This window comes from Symphalangus syndactylus, chromosome 1 (assembly GCF_028878055.3).
Source record: "Symphalangus syndactylus isolate Jambi chromosome 1, NHGRI_mSymSyn1-v2.1_pri, whole genome shotgun sequence".
Lineage (NCBI taxonomy): Eukaryota > Metazoa > Chordata > Mammalia > Primates > Hylobatidae > Symphalangus > Symphalangus syndactylus.
The window spans coordinates 75083002-75103164 of NC_072423.2; the positions used below are offsets into that span (position 1 = coordinate 75083002).

At 36.7% G+C, this 20163-nt stretch overlaps 1 protein-coding gene and 1 long non-coding RNA gene across 2 annotated transcripts in view; one reads left to right on the plus strand and one right to left on the minus strand.

Moving 5' to 3' along the window:
- Window positions 1-20163, plus strand: part of NDUFV2 (NADH:ubiquinone oxidoreductase core subunit V2) — a 32750-nt gene that overhangs the window by 11873 nt on the left and 714 nt on the right. The window contains exons 2-7 of the mRNA XM_055238344.2: window positions 3485-3550; window positions 5271-5333; window positions 5419-5535; window positions 8467-8635; window positions 11166-11275; window positions 13098-13174. Coding sequence (XP_055094319.1) covers window positions 3485-3550; window positions 5271-5333; window positions 5419-5535; window positions 8467-8635; window positions 11166-11275; window positions 13098-13174 — 602 coding nt within the window. The remainder of the gene's footprint in view (window positions 1-3484; window positions 3551-5270; window positions 5334-5418; window positions 5536-8466; window positions 8636-11165; window positions 11276-13097; window positions 13175-20163) is intronic.
- LOC129460488 (uncharacterized) lies at window positions 7217-20102 on the minus strand. Its single transcript, XR_008650240.2, has 4 exons — window positions 19927-20102; window positions 15697-15845; window positions 8750-8876; window positions 7217-7409 (listed from the first exon to the last, which is right to left on the minus strand). It is a non-coding gene; the product is annotated as an uncharacterized lncRNA (long non-coding RNA).

Sequence of the window (20163 nt, forward strand, 5' to 3'; positions counted from 1 at the left end):
AGAGAAATTTATAAGTTAATTTCAGTGGAGAAGTAGATGGTTTTTTAACCGTGAAATACATTATAATTTTACTAGAAAAATGATAAGCCTTATACATATGGATATAAAGAAAAAATAATTATGTGCAAATGCAAGAATATCGGCAGTATGGCAGTATGTTGTGCTTGACAGTAACTCTTTGATAAAGTCAACTAACAGCACAATTTTTTAAAAACAGGTGTAGTTTTAAAATGTAGTTGTTTGGATCTTTTTTTTTTTTTTAGTTATTAAATGTTTTATCCTTCTGTCAGTTAAGCAGTTGACAATGCTTTACAGGTTATATGGTACTTTCAGAGAAACTTTACTTAAATCTCAAAATAGTCCAATAAGAAGATAACCCTGTTTTATAGGTACAGAAATTGAGGCTTAAAAAAAATTGAGTTGTGCAAGGTCAGATGTTAGCAAGTGGCAGAATGGTAATCTAAACCTGAGGCCTCAACAACAACTACAAAAAATCTGAAAGTCTGTTTTTTTCCTAGAGTTTAGCTACTTTATCCTGACCCTTCTCAATCAGTAGTCTGTCTTCAACGATTTGGACTTCAAACCACTTTTCGAAATATGTCTGTGAACTCATGTGCATATCCAGAGCTTTACCAGTCAGCAAGAGAATGCCTCAGAATAGATTTTCCAATATGTAGCAACGTAAGCCTAAAGAATAATTTTCAAGATTATCTCTATATTTTTATTTTAAGTAAAAGTACATGACAGATCCTGGATTAATGAGAAAGGGATCAAACATTAATCCAAAATGGAAGCTATTTTAATTTAGACATTTGGTGGTATTTAATTTGATATACAAGGAGGTTAGAAGGAGAAATGGGTTTTACGGTAGAGATAATTTTTTCTTATACCTGATGAGTGTTTTATTTTAAGTAGGATTTTTTTGGCCAGTTAATCCATGCTAATAGGAAATTTGGAAAATAGAGAAAAATCTAAAAAATGTAAAATAAGAGTCCCTTATTTCATTAACATCATAAGAGATAAGCACTTTTAATTATTTATGGCCTTCTAGTCTTTTAATCAGTGTCTGTATTTAATGTAATTGGGATGATAATTTATGCATTTTTGTTTTTTTTGTTTTGTTTAACCCTGATTCCAGTTTCTACGTGATTATTTTTACGAAATACTTTTGTTAGCTACATAATGTTCTAGTGTCAGAATTATTAGTATTTAGTTAAAACCTGCTCAGATTGGGTTTTTAGGTTGTGTTTTTGCTGCAATAAACATGATAGGAACAACATTTTTTCATGTAAAGCTTTATCCTCATTTTGTACTGTAGGAAAAATACCTAAGTTAGAATTACTAAATTCAAAAGTGGACACTTGGGGCCGGGTGCAGTGGCTCACGCCTGTAATCCCACTACTTTGGGAGGCTGAGGTGGGCAGATCACCTGACGTCGGGAGTTCAAGACCAGCCTGACCAACATGGAGAAACCCCGTCTCTACTAAAAATACAAAAAATTATCCAGGCATAGTGGCACATGCCTGTAATCCTAGCTACTTGGGAGGCTGAGGTAGGAGAATCGCTTGAACCCGGGAGGCAGAGGTTGCAGTGAGCCGAGATCATGCCATTGAACTCCAGCCTGGGCAACAAGAGCAAAACTCCGTCTCCAAAAAAAAAAGACACTTATTTAGGCTTTCCATATATCATGGTAATTTGCTTTCTAAAAGGCTATATGAATTTTTAAGTGTGCTTGTTTATGTGCTCAACAGAATGGAATGCCATCTTAAAAGAAAAAAGATACTTGGTAGTTTGATAGCTAGTAATGTTATGTTAAATTGCATGTTTTTAGTTACTAGTAAGCAATTTGAATTCTGTGAAACTTTTGTTCATGATCTTTACTCATTTTTTAAATGCATTTATGATCTCTTCAGGCTATTAGCCTCTTGTCATCAAACATGTGTAAGATTTAGGACTCATCACTGTCAAGTTAACGGATGAGTTCTCAGAGGCAAAGGCTTTATAGAGAACAGAAAATAGGAGTGTGAACTGAGCCCTGAGGACAACCTGCAAGGAGTGGATAAAAAGCCAATAAACAGAAAATGTTAGTGTTCAGAAATTAAGAGAAGATTGAATACTTTCCCTACTCTTAAAATTAATCCTTCTTGTATTATAAATATACAGTCTTTTCTCTCAGGTTTTAGTTAAGTAACTCACTGATGTTACTCAAAAATTGTTATTGGATTAAAAAAATTTTCTGAGCTAAGATGACAGTGACTGTCTTCTAAATTTTAGTTTCAGTTAATTTTTCAAAACAAAAGCAACACAATCGAAGCCCCCTTGTGCACCTCTGACTGTATCCCTCCCTGCCTCCCAACTATCCTGAAATTGATAATTATCACTCCCATCTTTTGTACCTGTCTCACATCCTGTACCTTAGTCTTTTCTTGTTAATTAAAGCAGATGTTCCATGTAAACTTACTTATTAATATTTCTTCAACCGAAATATCATTTGGACCTAGGGTAAAGTTAAATATACTATTGTGTTATATTACTCTGTTTACTTTCTTCTATGTTTGCCTTTGAATTGTCCAACTCTTTGCTAGTTCCATGCTTGGTTTAACCCAGTGTTCCACCGTCTGCGGTTAGTAGAACTCAGAAATTGGAGGAATCCAGAACAGTAGTTGAAATACTTGGGGGCAGGGGACAGGGTAGGAGTGGAGGGTAGGAGCAAGAGGGCAAAGAGAAATGAAATGCAGCTGAGAGAATAATCAGATTCCTTCCAAAGTAAGTGAACATTGTCAGTCTGCATAGCATCATAAATAGCTTTCTGAAACTACTTTTTTTTTTTTTTTGAGACGGAGCCTTGCTCTGTTGCTCAGGCTGCCAGGCTGGAGTGCGGTGGCGCGATCTCGGCTCACTGCAACCTCTGCCTCCCAGGTTCAGGCAATTCTCCTGCCTCAGCCTCCCGAGTAGCTGGGACTACCAGCGTGCGCCACCACGCCTAGCCAGAAACTACTTTTTATGGCTGGAGTTTCAGAACTAATTTAGTAAAGGATTGAAAAGGAGGATACAGTTGACTCATTTGTACAGAGTGTATGACTCATTTGTACAGAATGAAAACATGTTTATGAAGGTTCACACTAAGTGAAAGCTGGCATCCAACTTGATTCAGACAAAAGTGAAAGTCAAGAAGTTAATAGTACATTAATTCTCCAAATGCATGCCGGCAGAGCATGGCAGGAAGGTACACAACTCAGCAGATCTGGGTTGTCCTGGTTCTACTGTTGACTCGTGTGTGATGTTAGGTGGGTGAATCTTGGCTTTGAATCTCCATTTGTAAAATAACTCCTAACATAGGGATGGATAGGGTAGAATACCATATTTCTTAAGATCTTTTATAAGTTGATTCCATTGTTGTAAATTATGAATCCTAAAGTATTTCTTTATGAAAAATTTTTTAAGGCTATGATTTACTAAACTTTCTTACAATTTTAAATTTTAGGGAAGACATGTAAGGAGTTTGCATAAAACAGCTATGCAAAATGGAGCTGGAGGAGCTTTATTTGTGGTAAGTAATTACTTAGATTTCTTTGGAAAGAAAAGACTTGGAAATTGGGATAAATCCATCGTAAAAATCCAAAATATCTTAAATACTATTGTCTTTGATATATGATGGTCATCGTGGGAATTTACATGTAGCTAATTGAATTTACTACATTTCAAAAGATGTTGGTTCCAGTTGAACCTCATGAGTTTAAATTAGTACCAGGAAAACTCTGAGAATAAGAATTTATTTCCAGTGAAATTACTGTGTGAGCCCTAACCCGATTCTCATCACACTTTGGGTTCTCAGTCATGTTGGCTTACTGAGGGTTCGGAGATTGTAACTTGTTGAATCCCAAAATGACACTAGTTTGAAACTCATGGATTTTAGCAGTGTAGTAACTAGATTAGCAGCTGGTCTTTATATTTTTAGTTTCTGGAGTTTTAACTATAGATAGAAGTCTATGAACTCCCCAGATTAGTTGCACAATTTGGAAAGGATAAGATATAGCTCCCTTTTCTGACAAGGTGCAGTTTTCAGGAATTAATCTAGTATAAAGGCAATATAGTGGACTTGTGTGATGATTTAGAGTTAGTGGTGTAAGAAGTAGCTTCCTGCTACACATCAAGCATCAAATTGGCCACATATTTGAGATAATTGTCCAGAGTTTCTGTTTTCTTTCCTCTTTTGTCATATGTCCTTTAAAAAGCAGAACTCTTGAGAGTTAACATATCAAGAGATTCATTTCTGTATTCACCACACATACATAACATTAATTGATCGTAAGTGTTAATCTCAGTGTGACTCATTTGATTTCCTGTTGACGTGCCATTTCTTGTCAGTTTTTGAAGAGGGCCTGCTTCTGCTCTTTTAAGAAGAAATAAAGCTTCTTGCTGTTGGCTATTATGGAAAACGTGGGAAAGGGATGGTGCTGTTTTTTCTCCTTTTTTTGAGATGGTCCTTTTGTACCCTCCTAAAGTAATGGGTCTTAACCCTTTTGGATCCCAGATCCCTTTGACAATCTGATACCCTAGCTCTTGGGAAAATACACATATGTTCACATTTAAAATTTTGTGTTTTAATTTCATAAAGGCTTCCAATAATTGGTAATGTTTTGGTAATTCTTTTTTTTTTTTTTTGAGAAGGAATCTCGCTCTTCCACCCAGGCTGGAGTGCAGTGGCGCGATCTCGGCTCACTGCAGGCTCTGTCCCCCAGGGTTCATGCCATTCTCCTGCCTCAGCCTCCTGCGTAGCTGGGACTATAGGCACCCGCCACCTCGCCCGGCTTTTTGTATTTTTAGTAGAGACAGGGTTTCACCGTGTTAGCCAGGATGGTCTCGATCTCCTGACCTCGTGATCCACCCGCCTCGGCCTCCCAAAGTGCTGGGATTACAGGCGTGAGCCACCGCGCCCGGCCATGTTTTGGTAATTCTATCAAAAGATCTTATTCTCTAATGAAGCTGGATAACACTTTCTGTTGTTTGGGGTTTTTTGGTCTTAAAGGTACTTCTCTTATTCTTTAAATGGTTGTTTGTAAATTTTTAAATTCTGCTAACTTTACTTTGGTAATCATACTCATCAAATGTGTGTTTAGACATTCTTTTTGATGGAAGGATAGGGTGGTATATATCATGTTGGAATTAAAATGGAGAGATTAAACAATAAGTAATAGTATAGTAATGTACAGTGTTATTCACACTTGAGAGAATTTGGATAATTCTGAAAAACTTTTTTTGTTGTGTAGCACAGAGATACTCCTGAGAATAACCCGGATACTCCATTTGATTTCACACCAGAAAACTATAAGGTATGGCTAAATTAACATTATAATTAATTTATCAAAAAGGTAATATTTTCTAGATGTATAAAATGATGTTCTTTCTTTTATACAGAGGATAGAGGCAATTGTAAAAAACTATCCAGAAGGCCATAAAGCAGCAGCTGTTCTTCCAATCCTGGATTTAGCCCAAAGGCAGAATGGGTGGTTGCCCATCTCTGCTATGAACAAGGTACTGGATTCATTTTTGCTTTAGTTCTAAAAGACAAGAGATTGTGTATGATAATTTCCTTTTATAGAAATTACTCTGATCATCTCCAGTGTCAGAATGTAGGATTTTGGAGCCCTTTAGCCATTTGTACGTTTCTTTGAATTGTCTTTGTGTTTTTGTTCATTCCCTTAATGCATAGAGGTGATTTCTAACCTTACAGGAAACAGGGAAGGCATTATGGTGAAAGAGGGTATATGTTTTTTTTTTTTTTCCTTTTGAAGGAAATAGTCAAAGGAAGGATAAAAGATTCCAAATGTGTATAACTTAGTGTCAAGATATTCTGAAAATTAATGTAATATTTAAACACTAGAATTACAGAAAAAAAGATCTGCTCACTAGTATGAAAATTTTTAATATTTTACACCTTTGGCTGTAGGCTGTAAGAAAAATCTGTATAATATGTGATATTTATACAATTTGATTATGCTAATTTGGAATCAATGACCTATAGAAATGCTATGGATGACCCATTTTATACGAAGTTACTCTATTCATATAAGATTCATTTTTTCTAATAGTTTTGAGCAGTAATACAAATTTCAAGTTTATTCGTATCCTATTAATACAAATAACTACATTTGTGTGGTGATGTATTACAGCATATCATTTATAAAGTGCCATACACAAACCACATACTATTTGATTCTGATGAGAATCACATAACCATTAAGCCATGTTATATAATGGAAAATACATTTGATTTAGAACTAAGACACCTGATTTTTCTCTGAACTTCCTCATTGGCAATGAAAGTTTTGAACTAGGTAGATCTCTTCCATTTATTAAGTTACGATTTCTGAGCGGTAGTGCTAGGACTGAATTCATTTCTAAATCAGTGCATTTTCTACTTGAATGACTGTAACAGAGATTTTGTTGTACTTCATTCTTACCACTTTCTAAACTTAATTTGGTTATAACTGTTAGGCTAGACGATCTTTCTGCGAGAATAGGAATGTCCTCAATTTATCTAATAGAGTCCTAAATGGAAATTTTAGATTTAGTTTATCGATATTTTATTTTATTTGCATTGTATAGTACTGTAACACTGGTATTTTTTCCCTATGAAAAATATTATAAAGCAAGTTTAGTGAGTTAGTGTCCTGAGTAAACATAGGTGGTTATTTCTTTGATAAATATGTATTTCTTGGGAAGTTACTTAACATTTTTTTTAAATTAAAATAGCCAACTTTATAATTATTTAGGTATATGTTTCTAATTATAATGTTATTATTTTGAAAAAATCATATTTTTAGTAATGGTAAGCCTGTTGGAAATCTTGCTGAGTGGCACGTTAGCAGAGCAAAATAAAAATAAGTAAGAAACTGAAAGTGAAAACATTAAAAAAATAAGACAGGCATGGTGGTGCATGCCTGTAGTCCCAGGTACTCGGGATGTTGACGTGGGAGGATTGCTTGAGCTTAAGACCAGCCTGGGCAAGATGGTGAGACCCCATCTCTTAAAAAATATGTATTTATATATTGTCCTATTATATTTAGGGTTGGATTTGTGTGGGGGAAAGGTAGGAAGTGTAGGTTATAGGGAATAGACTCAAGATTCTTTGCACTTTACATTTGGGACTTTATTTTAATGTTACTGCCCCTCCCCCCAACCCATGAAACACCTAAACTTACAACAAAAAATATCCAGAAGCTTAATAATTATTTATTTAACCGTCACTAAGGTGTAGGGAGATGTGCAGAATTCCAGGAAGGAGTCTTTTCCTAATTAGACAGTCAGGGCTTCATTCCAGATTTATTATTCCTTTGGTAGGGTTCCAGCATGTGTATTTTGATAAGAGAGCTCCCCAGATTCAGGGATACATCCTTGGTTTAGAACTGCCGAATGAAATAGCACAATTACTTTATCTGTCACAAGTGAGCCATGATTAGACGTCTTTTGAGAATACATTTCCTTTAGAATTCCTAATATGAGAAAGTTAACATACTTGTCTGAAATGCCTGCTCTTCTTTTATATTAGAATATGGATATATGTATAATTTTTAAGAATGCCAGATAGTAAGTCTTAATGATAATAGGTCACCTAGAAAGTTGTAGACAGAATTATAAATCATGACAGACAAGGACCAGCCCTGGCAAATAGCTGGAAAGCCTTGTATTCTCTAACAGACTTGCCCTAAGAAAAGCATGCTGAGTTAGTGATCCCCTTAGTATTGAACACCAGAATGTCAAAACAATTGTTTTCTATTAATGTCTTGACGTGAAGGGTTAGAAAGTACTACACTATATGATTCAACTTTCAAAGAGTATTGTGATATGAAATAGAAGTAGTGTGTTGGATTCTGGGAGAGGAGTGTGTGATTGTGTATGATAATATGTGTATACATATATGTAGAGATAATAAAATTTTGAGTTTACATATTTAAAATATGGGCCAATAGTGAGCTTTGATTTTCAACCTTTTTTTCTGTTGCTGTACCATTTGTATGTAGGCTTTTTGGAAAAAATTGGTGAGGGTTTAAAAAATCCAATTGCTTCCTTTATTGGGGTTTGGCCATCAATTTTTTGCCATTTAGACAGATTATAAAATGTGAGTTGACATGATCAAAGTAGAAATTCTTAATAGTGAAAGACTTAAAGATTTAGAGAAAAAGAATATCCTTTTACAGAGGTGAGAAGTAGGGTAGAAGGAGGAAGTGCTGTTAACTCCATTAACTTTTGGGCTCTGTATGGTTTAAGTGTAAGTACATTGTCTGCAAAAATTGAAGAGTTTATATCTCCCAGTTATCCAAGACAAGTATGTTTTCTGCTCTTGAAGAACTTTTCTGTTTTTACCAAATTGAGACAATATTGAAATTATACTTTGTACAACATAATTAAAGCTCCATTACTAACACTGTAATTATCTTATTTTTAAATGTCCTAATATTTTAGGTTGCAGAAGTTTTACAAGTACCTCCAATGAGAGTATATGAAGTAGCAACTTTTTATACAATGTATAATCGAAAGCCAGTTGGAAAGTATCACATTCAGGTCTGCACTACTACACCCTGCATGCTTCGAAACTCTGACAGCATACTGGAGGCCATTCAGAAAAAGCTTGGTAGGGAATACATGATATTTGTAACATTGATAAAAAGTAGAATTGTCTCTCTAGATTTGATACATTTCTATCTAAAATTTCCAACTTCTGCCATCTTATTGGATCTGTACTTACCCAGTAATATTTTGTGTTACTGTGTTTCCACATCTTTATTTCTTCCTATTTGGTATTCTTCCTCAGTTCTTAGTGTTAAAGCTGAGTTTTTAATTTTTCTTTTTTAATCAGTATGTTTGAAATGCTTCTAGAAGTTATAAAATATTCGTTGTTTAGAAGATTGTTTCACTTAGAAAATTGTTTCACTTACTATTCTGTGACGGCATGTGGTATATTAAAAAGTGACCCATTATTGTCTGTATATTCTTCTAAAGAAGTCATGGAACAAATAAGATACAAGCATAGTAAGAATGCTTTGGGAAGGGAAATTTGAAACATGTTATTATAGTAACATTTGAAAAGTAAATTAGCATTTTAAAAGTAAATGGGCATTTTCCCCTACAAAACTGCCATTGCTACACTTCTAACTATATATGTCAAATGAAGTAATATTTTGTTATTGAATATAATACGTGCATGTTGTAAAAATAGCTGGGTGGTATTGAAACACATAAAACAGAAAGCTGAAGTTGTTTCAAACCCCCCACCCCCAACACCATCAAGGTATAAATCCTGATGACAATTGGATATATTAGTTGTAGATTTTATATCTTTTTTTTTTTTTTTTTTTTTTTGAGACGGAGTCTCGCTCTGTCGCCCAGGCTGGAGTGCAGTGGCACGATCTCGGCTCACTGCAAGCTCCGCCTCCCGGGTTCATGCCATTCTCCTGCCTCAGCCTCTCCGAGTAGCTGGGACTACAGGCGCCCGCCACTACGCCCGGCTAATTTTTTGTATTTTTAGTAGAGACGGGGTTTCACCGTGGTCTCGATCTCCTGACCTCATGATGCGCCCGCCTCGGCCTCCCAAAGTGCTGGGATTCCAAGCGTGAGCCACCGCGCCCGGCCTATCATTTTAATTATTAAATATATAAATGTACTGTATGTATGCTTGCTTTTTAGACTTTATTTTGGCTGTATTTCTACAGCACAATATATATGTCTGCCTCATTTTTTTTTTTCTGGTTTTTTTGAGTTGAGGTCTCACTTTGTCACCAGGCTGGAATGCAGTGGCTCGATCATGGCTCACTGCAGCCTCCAATTCCTGGGCTCAAGTGATCTTTTCTACCTCACCCTTCCAAGTAGCTGGGGCTATGGGTGCATGCTGCCAAGCCCAGCTAATTGATTTTTGTTTGTTTTTGTAGAGAGGGGTCTTGCTATGTTGTCCAGGCTGGTTGTGAAATCCTGGCCTCAAGCAGTCGTCCTACCTTGACCTCCCAAGTGCTGGGATCACAGGTGTGAGCCACCATGCTTGGCCTGCCTCGTTTTTCTGTTACAAACAGTTACTTTGATGTACACACATCTTTGCATACTTATCCTGTTGTATGCTGAGATTGTTTATAAGAAGTAGAATTGTAGGGTCAGACTTTACCGTATTTTTCCTAAATGTATGAGACTACCCATTTTCTTCACATCGCTTAATAATCTTTGGCGTTAGGAGTTTTCTGAGTCTTTGCCAAATCTGATAATGTGACTGTGATTTTAGTAGTTTAATTATTACAATCAAAATGAAAATAATACAGCCTGATGCACTGCTGTATAACAACAAACACTGGCGATGAGTCCTCTGAAATTTGATTGCTTTTAAAGGAACAAGTCCACTAAAAACTTCCTTGAATGTTAAAATTACATAGTTTTTTTTTGAGAGAGCCTTGCTCTGTCACCCAGGCTGGAGTACAGTAGCACAATCATGACGCACTGTAGCCTCGACCTCCCGGGCTCAAGCAATACTCCTGCCTCAGCTTCTTGAGTAGCTGGGACTACAGACCAGCTGGGTGTGGTGGTGCACCACACCCAGCTAATTTTTAATTTTTTTGTAGAGCTGGGTCTCCCTATGTTGCCCAGACTGGTCTCAAATTCCTGGGCTCAAGCCATCCTCGCACCACGGCCTCCCAAACTGCTGGGATTATAGGATTGAGCCACTCACTGCACCTGGCCTAGGATTTTTTCTTTTTAAAAAACTTTTTTTTTTTTTGGAGATGGAGTCTCGCTCCGTCACCCAGGCTGGAGTGCAGTGGCGCGATCTCGGCTCACTGCAAGCTCTGCCTTCCGGGTTCACGCCATTCTCCTGCCTCAGCCTCCTAAGTAGCTGGGACTACAAGCGCCCGCCACCATACCTGGCTAATTTTTTGTATTTTCAGTAGAGACAGGGTTTCACCATGTTAGCCAGGATGATACAGATCTCCTGACCTTGTGATACGCCCACCTTGGCCTCCCAACGTGCTGGGATTACAGGCGTGAGCCACCGCGCCTGGCCTCTTTTTAAAAAAACTTAATAGTCTTAAACTTTTAATATACCTCTATAAAAATTCTTTTTTTTTTTAAACCAAATCACTATTAAAATATAACCTGGTCCTTAGAGTGTTTATTTGTATTTTTAGGAATAAAGGTTGGGGAGACTACACCTGACAAACTTTTCACTCTTATAGAAGTGGAATGTTTAGGGGCCTGTGTGAACGCACCAATGGTTCAAATAAATGACAATTACTATGTGAGTATTTCATGTAATACAAGTTAAAGTTGTATGATGTCATATTTAAAACATTTTAAATATTTGATTTTGTGTCCTTAGATGTTGGTTTCTGAATTACTCATTTGTTTACCATAAATATCCAGGTTTTAAAAAATTCTTTAAACATTTTTGCATTTAACTTCAGAAGACACATTTTAAAACTTTAGATTATGAAAAATTTAATAATTTGGATATAAATACAGAAAATAATCCTAGTGTAGCCAACTATCAGGACTTAACTGAGAGTAATATTTTGCCACATTTTACTTCAGATACTGTCATCATCATCATCATTTGTAGAAATAAGCTACAGATACAGGTGAAATACTCCATCCCAAATCTTTTTCTCTTCCTTTTATCCCTAGAGATAACCATTATCATAAATTGGGTCTATATATGTATGCAGCTATAGTAATATGTTATATGGCTTTTTAAAAAAATTTCATAGAGATGGTATCATACCTCTAAGTACTGCAGCTGGATCGCAGTCTTTTTTGTTTTTGATTGAGCGTTTCTATTTCTTTTTTAAGTTTTTCATTTTGATTTCTTTGACTTGTAAGTTTCTAAAAATGTTCTTAATATCCATATATATGGCGTTTTCTAGTTATTTCTTTAAAAATTGCTTGGTACCCTAATTATATCACCATTTTCATTCAAGATACCTTGTTAGCTCATATTTCTTAGAAATTTGTTTATGGAAATTTTGGAGGGACTGTACTTACGGTAGATTTTCTTTAAGAAGGGATTTGCTTTGTTTCTCTCTTGCTCCTGGCAGTACTGCTGGCTCCAGAAAAGCCCCTCTCCTTATACCCTAGGCCTCTGTTCCTCCGGTGTGAAAGGTTCCAGACTAGCAGTTTTCTTTGAGGGACAGTTTACTCTTATACTGAGGTTAAAGCTTTTGGGGACCTTAACTTTGTGTAGCTTACATGGTCTCTTGTTAGACTCTCTGGGGCTGGCTGGGTCCCTTGCCCCTTGCCCCTCTACGCTTTGAAACTCTGAAGCCAAGTTTGCTTGATGTTCCACTTTTTTTCTTTGGTTTTCCTTGAGAATTTGGCATCTGGGTACTTATTTCTTGATTTAAATAGGAATTAGACAGTCAAGGCTTTGTGTGAAGCATTGTTAAGTCTAAATATAGTAGCCTGTAGATGGATTTGTTTGAGATAGATATTCTTTCAGTTAGCAGTAGTTAGATCTTTAGGGATAGATATTAGGCATCTACTTAACAAGTTACTACAGCTACTTTGTACCTTACTGTTTCTTCAATAATACAACATTTATTTAGTATGTACGTTAACATTGTTCTCATTAATCCTCAAAAACATGCCAAATTAGGTTTACAAATAAACAAACAAACAAACTTGGGGAGACTGGGTAACTTGTCCAAGATTACTAGCTAGTAAGTGATAGAGCCAGAACTCAAATGCAAATATGTTTCAGTTCAAAGCAATATTCTGTATTGCCTCTTCAGCTGCAGCTCTTGTTGCATATTATATTTAGCAGTGTGTACTATATATAGGAGTTACTTAATTGTTGATGCCTTGGTAACTATCTTGTGAGCTGAGACAGACAATAAAATCACTGGCATTAGGGATTTACAGATTTCAGCAGTAGAAAGTAATTTTGTGCCAGGCGTGGTGGTTCATACCTGTAATCCCAGCAGTTTGGGAGGCTGAGGCAGGAGGATTGCTTAAGCCCAGGAGTTGGAGACCAGCCTGGGCAACATAGTGAGACCTTGTCTCTATAAATATATCGATATAAAAGAAAGTAATTTCAATATGACTACTGTTAATTTTTTTTCCAGGAGGATTTGACACCTAAGGATATTGAAGAAATTATTGATGAGCTCAAGGCTGGCAAAATCCCAAAACCTGGGCCAAGGTATGCTTTATTTATATATAGGAAGTTTTAGTGGCTCACCTAAATTAATCTTTCACATAAACTTGATTTTAAAAATTTTATACCTTAAGTTCATAGGAATTGGCAGGAGCTTTGGATAGTATTATCTATATGAATCTCATTTAGAGCAAGAATAATTTTTTTCTAAAACCCTGTCTGATAATCATCTGACACCTACCTGAATATTTATAGAGAAGGAAATTTTACTACAAATAGAAATCTATTCCAATATTTAAAAGTTCATACTGATAGAAGATTGACCCAAAGACCATCTCCCTCCAATTTCTACCTAAAAATCCAATTCTGCCCTTTGAATCAACAAAAGATAATTTTAGTACCTCTTCCAAATGACAGCTCTTCAATTACTTGAAATAGCTACCCTGTCTTCCCCTTATCTTTTTCTCAGATGGAATATCCACAATTGTTTCATTGTTTTTCTCATATGACATAGCTTTGGTCTCCCTCCTCTGTGGGTTTTCTAGTTGGCTAGTGACTATTTAATGCTTTAATGTGATGCTTAAACTAATCATGGTTTTCTGTCTTTTTTATTTATTTATATTTTGAGACAGAGTCTCACTCTGTCACCCAGTCTGGAGTACAATGGTGCAGTGGCGCAATCTCAGCTCACTGCAAGCTCCGCCTCCCAGGTAAAAGCGATTCCCCTGCCTCAGCCTCCTGAGTAGCTGGGATTACAGGCGCCTGCCACCACGCCCGGCTAATTTTTTGTATTTTTAGTAGAGACGGGGTTTCACCGTATTAGCCAGGATGGTCTCCGATCTCCTGACCTCGTGATCTGTCCGCTTCGGACTCCCAAAGTGCTGGGATTACAGGCGTGAGCCACTGTGCCCGGTCTAATCATAGTATTTTGAGATACATACTGAGCAGCACAGAGCATTGTGAGACTGCCTCCTTTGTTCGAGACATTATGCTTGTAATAATTCTGCCTAATTACATCAACTCCTACTTCAGAGACATTACACAATTAACTGTACTTCATAATACCTAGATCTTTTTCTATTCACTGTTTATCCAGGTTGCTCCCATCCCATACTTCTGTTATATTAATTACTTTCCTTTCAGTTATGAACTTGGACTTTTACTTTTAAACAAACCTTTATTCCATATATGTGTCCAATCACTCAAAATTCTCTCTTAATACTAGCAAATGTTTGCATGGTTTTAGTCATAATCCCTCAAATTTTTTGTTTATATATATAAATTTTTTCTTCCTTCAGTACATTTGGAGGTTTTGATGTCCATACGGTATTCTAATGTTTTAAAACAGCTGTGATGTGCTCTTATTCCCATTTTAAAATATTTTTCTTAAGCTTTATTATAAAGAACAATTCCTTGAAATAGAATTACTAAGAGGGTATGAGTGGTTCTAGAGTTTGTGCTCTAAAACTACTAATAATACCCTACTTAATGAGAAAATGAGGTCAGTTCAGGATAACTTAAGTTTAGTAGATGCTAGCTGGCCCCTGTTGACCATTACTTTGTTTTCTAAGAAACGTATACTGTTCTTTTTTTTTTTTTTTTTTTTTGAGACGGAGTCTCGCTCTGTCGCCCAGGCTGGAGTGCAGTGGCGCAATCTCAGCTCACTGCAAGCTCCGCCTTCTGGGTTCACGCCATTCTCCTGCCTCAGCCTCTCCGAGTAGCTGGGACTACAGGCGCCCGCCACCACGCCCGGCTAATTTTTTGTATTTTTAGTAGAGACGGGGTTTCACCGTGGTCTCGATCTCCTGACCTCGTGATCTGCCCGTCTCGGCCTCCCAAAGTGCTGGGATTACAAGCGTGAGCCACTGCGCCCGGCCGACGTATACTGTTCTTAACCTGAGCCTATAGAATTCAATTTGCTTAAAGAGTTTTGGCATTTTCTTCCTAATTCCTCACTTTCTTGGGTATACCCCCTTTTTTTAGGAGGTAAATCATTTCCCTGGTGAAAATCATTCTCCTTTATGGAGGCAACTGAAGTAAAACTTTAGTCATCTAACATTACAGTATCTTTCTTAGCTAGTGCTCCTATCCCTTACTTATTCTTGCTTTAAATAGACACTGTCCCCCCCAAAAGTACAAATTTCATAATATTTTCCACAAGCTTCATCTGCTTTTTAGGATTCAGGTATTTTAAAATAAATTCATGCTATTCTTAGGTTTGTACTTCAATCCATAACTTCTTTCACCTTTTGGGTACTCTAAAGAATATCTCAAGTGCAGATTTCCTTGTGAAATCCACTTGGGTTCTTTAGATGGCCCCTCTCTTCTGATTAGATGTTTTGAATTCTATAGTCATAACTTTGGTGTTGGGCTCCCCCCCGCCCAGATGGAGTCTTGCTCTGTCACTTAGGCTAGAGTGCAGTGGTGTGATCTTGGCTCACTGCAACTTCTGCCTCCTAGGCTCAAGCAATTCTCCTGCCTCAGTCTCCCAAGCAGCTGGGACTATAGGCACATGCCACCACCATGCCCAGCTAATTTTTGTATTTTTAGTAGAGACGGGGTTTTACCATGTTGGCCAGGGTGGTCTCAAACTCCTGACCTCAAGTGATCTGCCTGCCTTGGCCTCCCACGGTGCTGGGATTACAGGCTTGAGCCACCACGCTCGGCCACTTTGGTGTTTAGAATCTTCTGTTTTGCTTCTTGTGAACTGTGGGATCTATGGTTCATAACATTAATCCAGTATTACTCTCCTGCCACAGATTGATAGTTGCTTTGTCTACTTTATTATGTCACATTACATTACATACTCAACAGTCGTTTTTTTCACAAATTTTTTTGAGTGACTGCTGTGTGTCAGGCATTATTTTAGGTTGCGAATACAATTATGAACAAGATAAAGTTCTCATATATCTTCTAGTGATGGAGACAGATGACTAGCGTAATATGTGAATGATAAAAAGGCTACACAATAAAATGTAGCAGGGTTAGGGGAGTAAATTTTGTGAGGAGAGGCCTCTTAGAGGTGGTAATATTTGAGCCATGACCTGAATGAAGAGCTAGAGGGAGCCATGTAAAGAGCCAAAGGAACAATGTTCCAGGGAGGGGAAAGAGGATGTATCAAGGTCCTGGAAGAAAAGTAAGGTAACAGTATGGCTGCAGTGAGGTGCTCAAGAAAGAAAGCAGTGGAAGGGGTCAGAGGAGATAAGGGCCCAGATAAGTAATCTGGGCTGAATCTTAAATATAATAAAAACTGTTGTTGGAATGTTTTCAGTAGGGAATGAAATGAGCAATCTTAAAAAATACTGTCATAGTTGCTATGTGGAGATTAGAATTTAGTAGATGTGTGGGACTAAGGATTTATGAGTGATTTCCAGCTTTTTGGCTTAAGCATCTCTGAGGTTCCTTTACCGAAAATGGAGAAGATTTGTGGTAGGGCAAGTTTGGGGAAGAAAAGTCAAATTTTGTTTTAGACATAGTAAGTTTGAGATGCCTGTTAGACATCCATGGTATGATGCTGATAGGTAGATATGAACCTGGAATATAGGGAATAGGTTAGGGCTGGAAATGCAAATTGGGAATTCATCAGTTACTAAGGGTAGTATTTAAAGTTATAAATCTGGATGACATTATCGGGGTGAAATTAAAATCTGTTGTTATTTGTGATACGAGGTACTGTAACATTGTATTTTAACAATAAGCAGGAACTAAGTACTCAGTTAAGCATTAATTAATAGGAATGTTACTTACCAGTAATCATGAATAGTTTTTTGCTGAGATTTTCTTGACAGTGTTCTGGATTTGAGCCAAATACTTTAAAATTATTAGTGTCTGAATCTATTTTTATTTTTTACTTACTACCTCTTATTTAAAAAGCAGACAAAAGTCTACTTAGGTTTCAATAATTGCAAGCATCCACCAATGCTGTATTATATAAAGCTTGTATTTGGACATAGCAATACTAGAATGTCACGTCAGCACATGAAAACAAGAACTTTTCACTTTACTTACCCAATATCTTGGATAATGACAGAGACTGGGATAGCAATAACCATAATATAGTTATAGTTACTCTAAATTAACCAAAGCTGTCTAATTCTTTTTTATTGGTATTTTAATAATAAATATCTCTGCTCTTTGAAAGAGGTACTAATTGTGCATCTCTGTAATGAAAAACCGAGAGGAATTAAACTGGTTCAATAGTAACTGATTCCTGAGTACCACTGCCAGGTCTTACCCTGGCCAAAATTAGTAAAAGACTGATGTCTATATGTGGTTCAAAACTGCTTTTGTATTATCGTTGGTGAATGACCACTGAAAATATTAAAGCAGTGGTAAGATAATACAGTTGACTCTTGAACACCATGGGCGTTAGGGACATTGATTGCTCATGCAGTTGAAGATCTGTGTGTAACTTTTGACTCCTCCAAAACTTTACTGATAGCCTGCTGTTGTCTGGAGGCCTTAATGAATAACATAGCACATATTTTACATGTTGTGTGTATTATATAGTGACTGTATTCTTACCATAATCTAGAGAAAAGAAAATGTTATTAAAATCATAATGAAAATATATTTACTCTTCATTAAGTGGATCATAATACAAGTCTTATCATTATTTTCATGTTGTATAGGCTGAGGAAGAGGAGGGGTTGGCCTTGCTGTCTCAGAGGTGGCAGAGGCTTAAGAAAATCCATGTACAAGTGAACCCACGCAGTTCAAACCTGTTGTTCAAGGGTCAGCTGTAGTCTCTTAATCTTGACATTACTAAATATTTTTGTGCTGAGATTGTTCTTATTTTCAATGAATTTAAAGTACTGAAAAATTCTAAACTTGTTTTCAGGTTACTAATAGGTAGAAATTTTTTAGTGTGGATTAGTTTATAACTCATTTTAAATCCAATTTTAATTCTTCATATTTAGAGCTAGGCTACAGTTCCAATGCGGTTGGTAGATGACTCTAGACAATAGCATCACTTTTGGTTTTTTATACTAAAAGTAGGGACAGTGCTGGATATATCTCAGCGATAGTAAAAAGATAAGCACTAAACTTTCATAAAGTAATTTGTCTATATAAAGTACTTTAAGCCATGAAAGTCTACAGAAAGGCCAAGTTTTCTAGAATGCAAATAAGTTAAAATGGTACACGTACGTATAGTGTTGGAATGACTGACGAACCATACTTTTTAAATTTTAGTGAAGACGTAATTATTAGATGGCATTTTAAGCATATCAGGAAAATCATTTTTTGTTTAGTAAGTGAAAAACACTAGTGTAAATTGTGGCTGTCAGGTGAGTGGATAGGGCTAGCTCACTGCCTCTTGAGTGTTCTGAGGCAAGTTTACAGATGAAAGGGGGGGTTACATTTTTAGTAGATTAAACAGAATTATAGGCTTTATTGGAGGATTTTGTAGCCTTTGTAGTATTTTAAGGTACACTGTGTGAATGGCGAGGAAGGGAGGTTTACAGCCAGACATACTGGATCACTGGGACTCCCATTTTTCTATACAATGCCATGGGATTGTAATTTTATGGAACAAACTTTAGGAAACTCTAGACCAGATTATTTTAAAAATTACTTCCATATGTAAAATTCTATAATCCTATGAAGAACTCAGGAAGTACTTATGATTAATTCTCCCATTTATTGTTCCGGAAACTTCAGTTTTTATAATCTTCCTAAATTGATCCTTTGTGTTGATAAACAGTGTCGATATTAAGGAGTTTATTAATTTTAGAAGATCCGTATCCATCCAAACTGGTAAGAGGCTTTAAGATACCATATGCTTAGCTTTCAGGAGACGTCTAAAATGAAACTTTTAAATCGTATTCCATTCTGATATTTGATCAAGAGAAAAGTTTTAGGCAGAAAAGAAAAGAGGTAGCTGAGCTTAAACCGTAAGAAGAAACTTAGTAAAGGTGCAGAAAGTTTCTCCAAAATAATTTCATTGGCATTTAAAGGGCAGCAGTGGTGCCTATCAATAGGTAACATAAAAAATTACAGGCCGGGCACAGTGGCTCACCTGTAATCCCAGCACTTTGGGAGGTTGAGGTGGGCAGATTGTTTGAGCCCACAAATTCAAGACCAGCCGGGGCAACATGGTGAGGTCTTGTCTCTACAAAAAATACAAAAATTAGCCAGGCACGGTGATGCACACCTGTAGTCCCAGCTACTTGGGAGGCTGAGGTGACAGAATCACCTGAGCCTGGAAGGTCAAGACTGCAGTGAGCCATTATCGCATCACTGCAGCCCAACCTGGGTGACAAAGTGGGACCCGGTCTCAAAAATAATAAATAAAATTTAAAAATTGCAAAATATAATACTGTTGTCTTTTTTTTAAAATTATCATTTCGCTGCTTACTCTACAAGTTTCAGGCTCTTACAGTATACAATGACTGCTTTTTGATCTGTTTTTGTAGTGAACAAGACCTATAATCCAAATATATTAACTGATTTCTGACTTTGTACATAATTGTTCACTACTTAGTAACTTGTATTATATGCTGTGACATCTTGAAAGATCTTATAAATATTATGTGGTGTCACTTTCCTGGCTCCAATAAAAAATGATTCCCTAGGGCTCTAAAGAACAGACTTAAAGGATTGATGACACAATGTGAAGGGCAAAGCCAGAGGGGGTTGAAAAGATATAAACTGATCAAGTTCTTTCTTTAGGTAAATCTGTGGCAGGAACAGGTAAATTAGCAAAGCCAGGGAATAGTGGTGGAGGGGTGACATACAGTAAGTGCTGAGCTGGGTTCTAGAAACAGAGGTCAGACAGGGCAGAGGTGAGCAATTACCTGGGAAAGCTTGTGTGGGGTTGACAGACAGGTTCTTCTCCCTCTGTGCTGCCTGTCTTCATAAATTGCTCCATCAGGATTTGTTCTTGTTTACTTCCTTTTGTGGCTGCTGTGGCCATCCTGGTTTGGAAACTTTTTTCAGAAAATTACTACTACTAATATAGTCTTTATGATACATAAATACAAACTGATTTTGACTTCACTGCTTCTAAGGGACATTGTCCCAAATCATATTTC